The sequence below is a fragment of the Coptis chinensis genome, chromosome 2 (assembly GCF_015680905.1).
Source record: "Coptis chinensis isolate HL-2020 chromosome 2, ASM1568090v1, whole genome shotgun sequence".
Lineage (NCBI taxonomy): Eukaryota > Viridiplantae > Streptophyta > Magnoliopsida > Ranunculales > Ranunculaceae > Coptis > Coptis chinensis.
In genome coordinates, this window is record NC_141457.1 from 41,318,971 (window position 1) to 41,327,360 (window position 8,390).

Consider the following 8,390-nt stretch of genomic DNA (forward strand, 5'->3'; position numbering starts at 1 on the left):
GAGGCATATCACATACAGTATGTGTTCATGTCGTGTCGTGTCCGACACGTGGATGGGCATCCGACACGGATTATTTCTAAAATACGGTGTCCTGTAACATAATTGCATGTATCCTAACATTTCAATTCTATGGTATATGAGAAACAACATTCTTAAAGACGTAATTGCATACAAGTTTCTTTATACAGCTGAAAGAAACACGAAAATCAAATCTTGATTCAAAATTAACAAGCAAACAATAAACAACAACTTCAATCATTTCCCTAAAAGTTGCTTTGTTATATCTAAGGAACCAATAGCCTCATGATTTATACTTGAAACTAGCTGCTACCCCCACACCACAAGAACAAAGGAAACAAAAAAATTGCTATACAATCATCTACAGCATTCCCAAATATTGGGGTCGACAAACGTGATATGGAAAAAATTGGAATGGTTAAAGAATATTTTCCTTCATAAGAACTGTCCTTGATATGTTGCTACACCTAACAATGGCTCTGAGCGAGCATATTGCTAGTCTCTAGCATTTCTGTATCATCATCATCCATTGGGATCTTACTCCAACTAGGATTTTTCAGAGAGAAAAACTTAGCCCGGTTTAAACTCGTTCCTCTAAACCCAGTCATCCTTGAAGACACCATGGGCATCACAAAAAGTGATGATGCACTGATTGAGTCCTCTCCTAAACCAAATGACAGTGCACAAGCAGTCTGCAAGAAAAGCAATTTTAGCAATAGTGAAACTTCTAGCAAATTCGAAAAGAGAAAGGAAACAAAAATGCCGGCACCCAGCACCTTTGCTTTGGTTACTATGGATGATAGCTTTATCATCATAGCATGCCCAAATGATCTTAGGTCTTCAATTTGTGTATCTTCAGATGGTAGTTTAACCAACCTGTAGAAGTAAGGTGAAAATCACAAATGACTGAGGTAAATTTTACTTTTCACTATAACTTGTAGTACCAAGCGAAACAACGTATTTATAATGTGCATAACTATGATCAAATACAGATAACCAAATAAGAACAAAAGAGCAGAAGAAAAACTGTGTCAAGTTGCAACATCTCTTTTCATTTAGTAACATAATCGAAGGGGTTTAGGCCTTAGCTAAACTATAAACTGTTATATGTGAGCTTCCGAGTGGCCTACTACAGAGTATAGACCTTGGGTGGTTGGCCCAAGGTCTTGATTCCAATTCCAACCTTCACGGGAAAAGGAATTGAAAGGGTTAGGGAATAAAGTTCTAATTATCATAAGAAAAATTACATATATCCCCTTATTATTAAGTTTGTGTTTTATCCACATTTAAACGCGAATTTCTGAAGTTAAAAAAAAAATGAATATACAAAATAAATATTTGTTTTTTAAAATAAATCGCCATCTCATTCATAAATATATATTTACATATAAACAAATAATCGTAAAGATGAATGTTTCCCGTACTGAGAATGTTTGACCAATTTTTTTATACCCGAGCATGGACCAGATAATATTTGAACCCAAACTTACAAACTGGGATAATCCTTCATATGACCTAGTCAAATTTAGTGGTGGAAACGGATATGTTCGGATGCGGATATGCCTGTATCCGAATCCGAATCCGAATCCGAAAATTTATACCGATATTCGTATCCGAATCCGACGGATATTAAAAAAATTATCTGAATCCGATTTCGGATATCCGAAACGGATATTGGATAATATCCGATCCGAAAATTAAAATTAATTAAAATTTTATTTACTTTGAATAATTCATTTTACCACTATAAAAACTAGTATAAATATATATATTTGTCATTTATTATTATTATTTTGTTATTATAGTTTTATATTATTAGTTTATGATTTTATATAATATTTTATACAATAAAAAAATGAATAAATTAATTATATATATATAAACTATTAATTTTTTAAATCGGATCGGATATTATCGGATGCGGATATGTCAGTATCCGAATCCGTATCCGAAACCAGTTTGGACATTAAAAAAAATCCGAATCCGAATCCAAAATTTTCGGATAATATCCGATTTTTTGAATACGAATTCGAATCGGATTCGAATATTTGGATATCCACTTGCACCCCTAGTCAAATTCATCCCTACAAAAACAAACCTGAGATTATATCTGAACTAGTCAAAGAGACATTCTTATTATGTCCAGAGAATGTACAATACCTGTCCGAATCAGCCGTAATAATTGAACACGCAGAAGAAATTGTAGAAGCAGAATCCTTGCCTTCAGAACCTATAATATTTTCAAATAATTTACTCCAAACTTTTATGGTGCGTCTAACAGATAGCTGGAAATTGATTTTCCATAAATTACACTTACAAGCATTTATATCTTTCAAGAAAACAAGTTCTCTAACAATATTTTCCTATCAAGCACACACAACATTGTGTAATAATTTGATTAATAGAAATTGTTCCTGGAATATATATAGAGGGATCCATATACAACATTTTTTGTACAACAGTTTCTACAACACCCTTTTTTAAGTTCTAATACTTTGTGGGTATAATATTATCACCATAAAGATCATATCCACAAAATTTGAGTTCATTTCGAAATCTCTACCCCTTTCAAAAGTTGATTTGAAAATGTGATTTTTTTTAACGGCTAGGATTTAAAATGTTGCAACTTTCTTTTGGCATCTTTATAAATTTCCAAATGAGCCCATTTTTTGCAGGGTTGCTATCCATGATGGAAAGATGACATCTACAAAAAATCAAGTCGTAAGTAAATTTGTAGAGTGAGATATATACCATTGTATAAACTGTTGTATAAAAAGTGTTGTATATGGATCCCTCCCCATATATATGGGTTATGCTACCTTGACATCTTATTTTGACACCTTATTTTTGACATCCAAAACTTAAAAGTGTACTTACACATTGAACTAAGGGCTATTTTTGGTAGATAAGATCTCCTTGCCATGGATAACATCTCCCCCAAAACTCATCTCAATTGGATACGTCCAGTCTTATCAAAAAGAGTGCTAAAATTGTGGACCGTTGGATACATATCGAACTCGAACAAAACTTTTGACAAGGTTAGACATGTTCAAATGTATATATATATATATATATATATATATATATATATATATATATATATATATATATATATATATATATATATATATATATATATATATATATATATATAGATTGATAGATAGATAGATAGATATAGATAGATAGATAGATAGATAGATAGGGGCTGGCTACCTTGACAGCTCTATTTGACAGCTTATCTTGACAGCTCACCACGTCTGTTAGAATACAATCCATCCAACGTCCAAATCTATTTCTCATCTACTAAAGAAATCAGGGTGGGTATAACGGTCATTTGGCGTTTTCTTTTCACAAATTAGATTTTGGAAAGAAAACACACGCCCTCTCTGTTCATCCTTCCTCACCGCTACAACTCCCTTTTCTCTCTCTCTCTCACCAGTGAAGCACCACTCTTTTCAGAGAAAATAGCTCGGCCCAATTCACTTTTTTCAATCAAATATATAATATCCGAAGGTAACAAGGATAATTTCATCTTAAACATCCAAAGGTTCAGATTCAAAAGGACCTCTGAAGAAAGGGATCCAACATCATCTGAAAACCGACCCTATTCTGAGAAATAAAAGTGGACATGTCACGAAGATTAGTCTGTGAAGATGCTGAGAATCCCAAAACCCACCGCCCCCATCCATTTCAAAGCACAAGGGGTGAGTTGGGTCGTCTTGGTGCTCCATCTTATCCATCCAGTCAGGTTAGCATCAACTTCTTGTACATGGGAAAAGTTGGTCTCTTTGTAATCGCCACTACTAGTGCTCTCACGATGTGATGTAAGGGTCTTTAAGCCGGATAGAAGATGGTGAGATGTTGGTGGTATTATCTGTGAATGTAGGTGAATATGATGACTGGAAATCCATGGCAAATAAATTGTTGGATTGAGAGACACTGGGTCTGCTACTCAAGTGTAAGTTTTGTCTCCAATGATAGATTATAACAAGAATGAAGCTTAAACGAATTGAAACTTTGAACTTTGAAGTTGATTAAAAGAAAATGAAACTTGAAGAAATTTCCTTCTTTCAGTTTTGGATTTACTTTTGGCATGTGCTTGTTTATATAACTTTGGCTCGATGTTTGAATCTCTTTCGTCTTCAATGGGTTTTCTTTTCCCGGTTCAATTGATGAGGAGAGAGAGAGAGAGGAGACGGAGGAAGAAAACATATTTCAATTGCTATTTCTTATTAAATTGTAAAATGACCAGTCTACCCCTGCTCTATTCTTTTGTTAACAGAAACCACGATCTGTCCATTGATTTTGTAAGATCTGGATGGTTAAGATGATATGTCAAGATAAGCTGTCAAATGGAGCTGTCAAGGTAGCCAGCCCCTATATATATATATATATATATATGCAGTCAGGCTACCTTGACACCCCTAAATGACTTACCGAATTGGCTTCCCTACCCAAAATTGCTTCCAAAATCAGTTTGTATCTAATTGGCACAGTTTCAATCTGACACTGATTTCGAACAATTTCGGGTATAATCGTCGTGTACACAATCCAGTGTACAGACAACGCTCCCAGAATAAATGAATAGACCCAGTTCTTGTAAGAGAATAGAACTAAAACAACAGAAAACCAAGGGGATACCTTTTGGCTCATCAGGTGCCAGCAAAGAAATGCCTATGAAGACAGATGTCATTCCCAGAATGAACATTGTTGTTCTCAATGTATCAAAAACCTGTTAAAAGCACATAAATTCACAGATAAGCTTGCTATGTGGAATGGAGACAAAGGTTGCACAATCTTGTGTAAGGCAGACATATGCATGTGTGCAGCTAACCTGATACTCCTGAAAGTAGACAAATCCTGTGCAAATGGAGAAAAATGTCCAAGCAATTTGAAACATTGGGACAATAAGGATGGCATCGAACAGTGACAATCCTTCATTTAATCTTGCCATCTGTGGAACCCGGAAACAAAATTTCAAATAAGCAGAGTAGAGCATTAAAAGTATCTGCATCACTAGAGATAAATTTAGACCATGAAAAACTAATTAATATGGCATTACCCAGAATCCAGCTGTACTCAGAAAGAGAAGAACCATAGAGTATGTAAACCAGCTATGTAACTGATAGTCACTGGACATGGTCAATCTTAGCAGGTTAGACCTGAAAATAAGATATGAAGAAAAGCATGAACCACAAAGAAACAATTAATTCGCACTACTAGAATAAGTTGATAAAAGGTCAACAACACAACCAGTCAACTTACAGAGATTTTGCGAACAACACCGAGCATGACCCTATAGCACCAGAAACCATGGCATAAGAAAAAGGTAGTAGCATGCGCCAATAGGAGCTAAGTTCGTGTCCAGAGACAGAAAACAAAAGTTCCCCCCTCCTGCATTTTCCATTATTTAAGTTACGACATGAACTGCAATGGGTGCTTGATCATCTACATACTAAAACTAGAAAGTAACGGAAAACAAAATTGAAAGCAAATGATCTCTTGAAGTAGCATAAGCACATGTACAGCAATTTATACAAACAAAAGTTTTTTTCTCACCTGTAAATGGAGTGATGAAAAACAACAACCAAGAGCAAAACAAGGCAGTAGAGAAGAAATATAACGTTTCTATACTTGTCTACCAATTGCTCCGGTGTGTAAACTGCAAAACAGTGATAATACATGAATATTTTGTCCACATGGTTGACATCCGCAGGTAACGTGCAAGCTACATGTTATGATTTTGACATCTATATGATGCATTCTAGAGAGAGGTAAGTACAATAATTTTATGGGTCAGATGATTATAATCCAATTACATGAATTTCCCCTTAAGAGATCTCCCAGGTGGGATTAAAGGATGGAAGGTGTAATCCTGTATATGTAGCTGTGTTCCACAAGCATCACAGGAGAACATAACATTATCTGTATATTCTTTTCTTCTCTTTTACATTTTCTTTTTTGGTAATCCCTCCTTGTACTCTAACTAGATCTCCCAAGTGGGAACAAGAAATTGGTAGGTACAGTTCTGCATGTGCGCCACATGCATCACAAGGATGCACACATAGCAACATCTGCGCATTCTTTGTTGTTAATGTAGTGGAAAATTGCTAGGACTCAGAAGGGAACTAATAATGTGAGAACCAATCAAAAACTGATTGGCATCAACAAAATACACCAAACAGACCAACAAAACAGATATATTTAACATGAAGGCAAGTATAAGTACCGGGAGATTGGTGGTTGCCAAAAGCAACAAGAAAGATATTTCCAAGAACAATAAAGGCTGTGGCAACCAGTACCCTGCAAAATGAGTAAAGAAATCGTTTAACAAACGTAGCTAGAAAGATGAAACGACAAAAACTAACAAGCTGCTCTGACATACTTCACAGTCACCATCTTATTCAAAACAAAGTAGGCAAATGCAATGTTTGATACAAACTGAACAGATCCCAGTGCCGCAAGGAGTGACTGTTGATGAGTACATGGGAAAAAATATATATTATTACTAAAACCAGCGACAAAGAATTGGAATAACAATTGATGACAAGTGGGCCAAATTAATGTAAGTAATTCTGCATCAGCTTTAAAATATCTTGAATTACTAGACAAGTTAGATATATCTAACTGACCTGTGCAGCATACCCAAAGGAAATGAAATTGAGGCAATTCCCAAAAGCAAAAAACAAAATACCTACATATGAAAATTCAATCATAATTCGTAACTCAAAGAAAAAAACTTGAGTAAATTCCATGTATGCAACAAGAAGGCTACAATTACCAACTCTCCATGTTTGGAAGTATATTATCGGCTTCATTGCAAGTTTTCCATTGGTCCCATCACTGTCTAGTATAGAATGTCTTTCTCGCTGCAAGACAAAAAAGAAAACTTATAACCATTTCTACAAGCAATACTAAGAAAGATGGCAATGCAGGGCAAAGCATTTGTTAAAATCCTACGAACTCATTTAACTATATAGCAAACAATATGCACAATATTAAGTATGTTTTCGACATCAAGTGATAAGCTCATATATACACTTGTAGAACATAAACCAATGAATTATTGTTACCTGATTATGTCCCAATTTGAGAAGATTAGTCCCAAAGTTAATGGCAATACTACCAATGAGATTGATACAAGCACCAATCACCCACTCGCCCATCACTAGAAAAAAACTAAAATGTATTCAGTACTCTTTGCTACATCAACTAAACACAGCATCCTCATAAATCATAATCCACAATAACAACTTCAGCCTCCAACAAATTCAAGTCGACTACCTTTCACGCGGATCTAAAGATCAAAGGGGAGTATTTAATAGCTTGAAACAGCTGGCAATTCGAGTGATGATGGATCTAACGATCAAAAAAAAAATACTAAGTGAAAACTAGTTTAGAGGTAAATTTTATTTTTTTTACCTTTTGGTTAATTTTTAGTTACTAGAGAAAGTGCAGAAGCAAGAGAGCTGATTGGAGAGAAAGAAAAAGAGAAAAATGATTCTTGTTTGTTGTTGTTGGGAGGGATTTTGTTCTTTTGACGTGTTTGAATTTTTTAATATTAGTCAATGAGCGATCGTGTCTGCCGCCGTACTCAACCGTGTAGTTGTACTTGCTTATATATCACATTCTTTACGTGTTTTCTTTTTGGGTACCCTTCTTTTTACTTTTCTTATTTTTTTGGAACTAAGCCCATTTTTGCTTGGTATGCTCAGTTTGCTTCTGCCCTATGAGAAGGTGCCACGTGCATAACTAAAACAGACCCCGTTCCTTCTTTCCACACACAACCCAAACTGTTTTTTGCATTCCCTCTAGCTCCTTCTTCCTTCTTCAATCAATTACTGGCGGCCGACCGCATTCTGATTTATTTAGTCAATGTTGTGTTCTCGTCTCTATCCTTATATGAATTAAGTAACCTACAACTCCTACAAGTTATAAAAAAAAAAAAATCATTTATTATATTAGGGTCGTTTGTTTTTTTGAGTATTTGAATGATAAATGTTGGATGCTAAATGGCCCATCTTCTGAATGCTGGCAATGCTGATGGCTAAATTCTTAAAAAAAATTGTTTGTTTTCTGTTAAAATAACCTGGCTCTAAAGGCTGATAAATCATTCAGACAATTTTACCAATGCTATCTATTTTAAACACTAACTTGATTTATTGTAAAACAAAATATATATTATATTTAATGAGGGGAGATGGATTATGGAATAAAAGAAATGATAAATAAATTTATTTTAAATATACTTTCACAAATATATTTTAACGGTTTATTTTCATATTTTGTTTACTTTCAAAAAATATATATGTAATTCTATTTTTAACAAAGTGGATATCATTCACCCCAAAAAATGAAAAAAAACCCTG

General features: G+C 34.5%; 1 protein-coding gene across 4 annotated transcripts; it reads right to left on the reverse strand.

The window, feature by feature from the left end:
• Positions 1-195: 195 nt before the first annotated feature.
• On the reverse strand, positions 196-7,597 carry LOC147516063 (magnesium transporter, putative (DUF803)). 4 transcript variants are annotated; one of them, XM_086588752.1, is made up of 14 exons: positions 7,444-7,597; positions 7,095-7,189; positions 6,803-6,890; positions 6,654-6,715; positions 6,407-6,492; positions 6,251-6,324; positions 5,581-5,683; positions 5,287-5,415; positions 5,084-5,183; positions 4,856-4,975; positions 4,663-4,753; positions 2,179-2,248; positions 795-894; positions 196-710 (listed from the first exon to the last, which is right to left on the reverse strand). In XM_086588752.1, the coding sequence occupies exons 2-14, from the start codon at positions 7,185-7,187 to the stop codon at positions 486-488; spliced, it is 1,341 nt and encodes a 446-aa protein (XP_086444878.1). In that variant the 5' UTR covers positions 7,188-7,189; positions 7,444-7,597; the 3' UTR covers positions 196-485. The 4 variants fall into 4 exon arrangements, with proteins under 4 accessions (XP_086444878.1, XP_086444876.1, XP_086444874.1 ...); XM_086588750.1 differs by having other exon boundaries at positions 7,095-7,200; positions 7,444-7,590; XM_086588748.1 differs by having other exon boundaries at positions 7,095-7,200; positions 7,306-7,584.
• Positions 7,598-8,390: the final 793 nt, after the last annotated feature.

Coding starts and splice junctions, on each gene's coding strand:
- LOC147516063 (XM_086588752.1), bottom strand. CDS start 7,187: ATGGGCGAGTGGGTGATTGGTGCTTGTATCAATCTCATTGGTAGTATT. Junction 6,891..7,094: donor TCAAATTGGGACATAATCAG/GTAACAATAATT, acceptor TTTGTCTTGCAG/CGAGAAAGACATTCTATACT. Junction 5,684..6,250: donor TGGCAACCACCAATCTCCCG/GTACTTATACTT, acceptor ACTGTTTTGCAG/TTTACACACCGGAGCAATTG.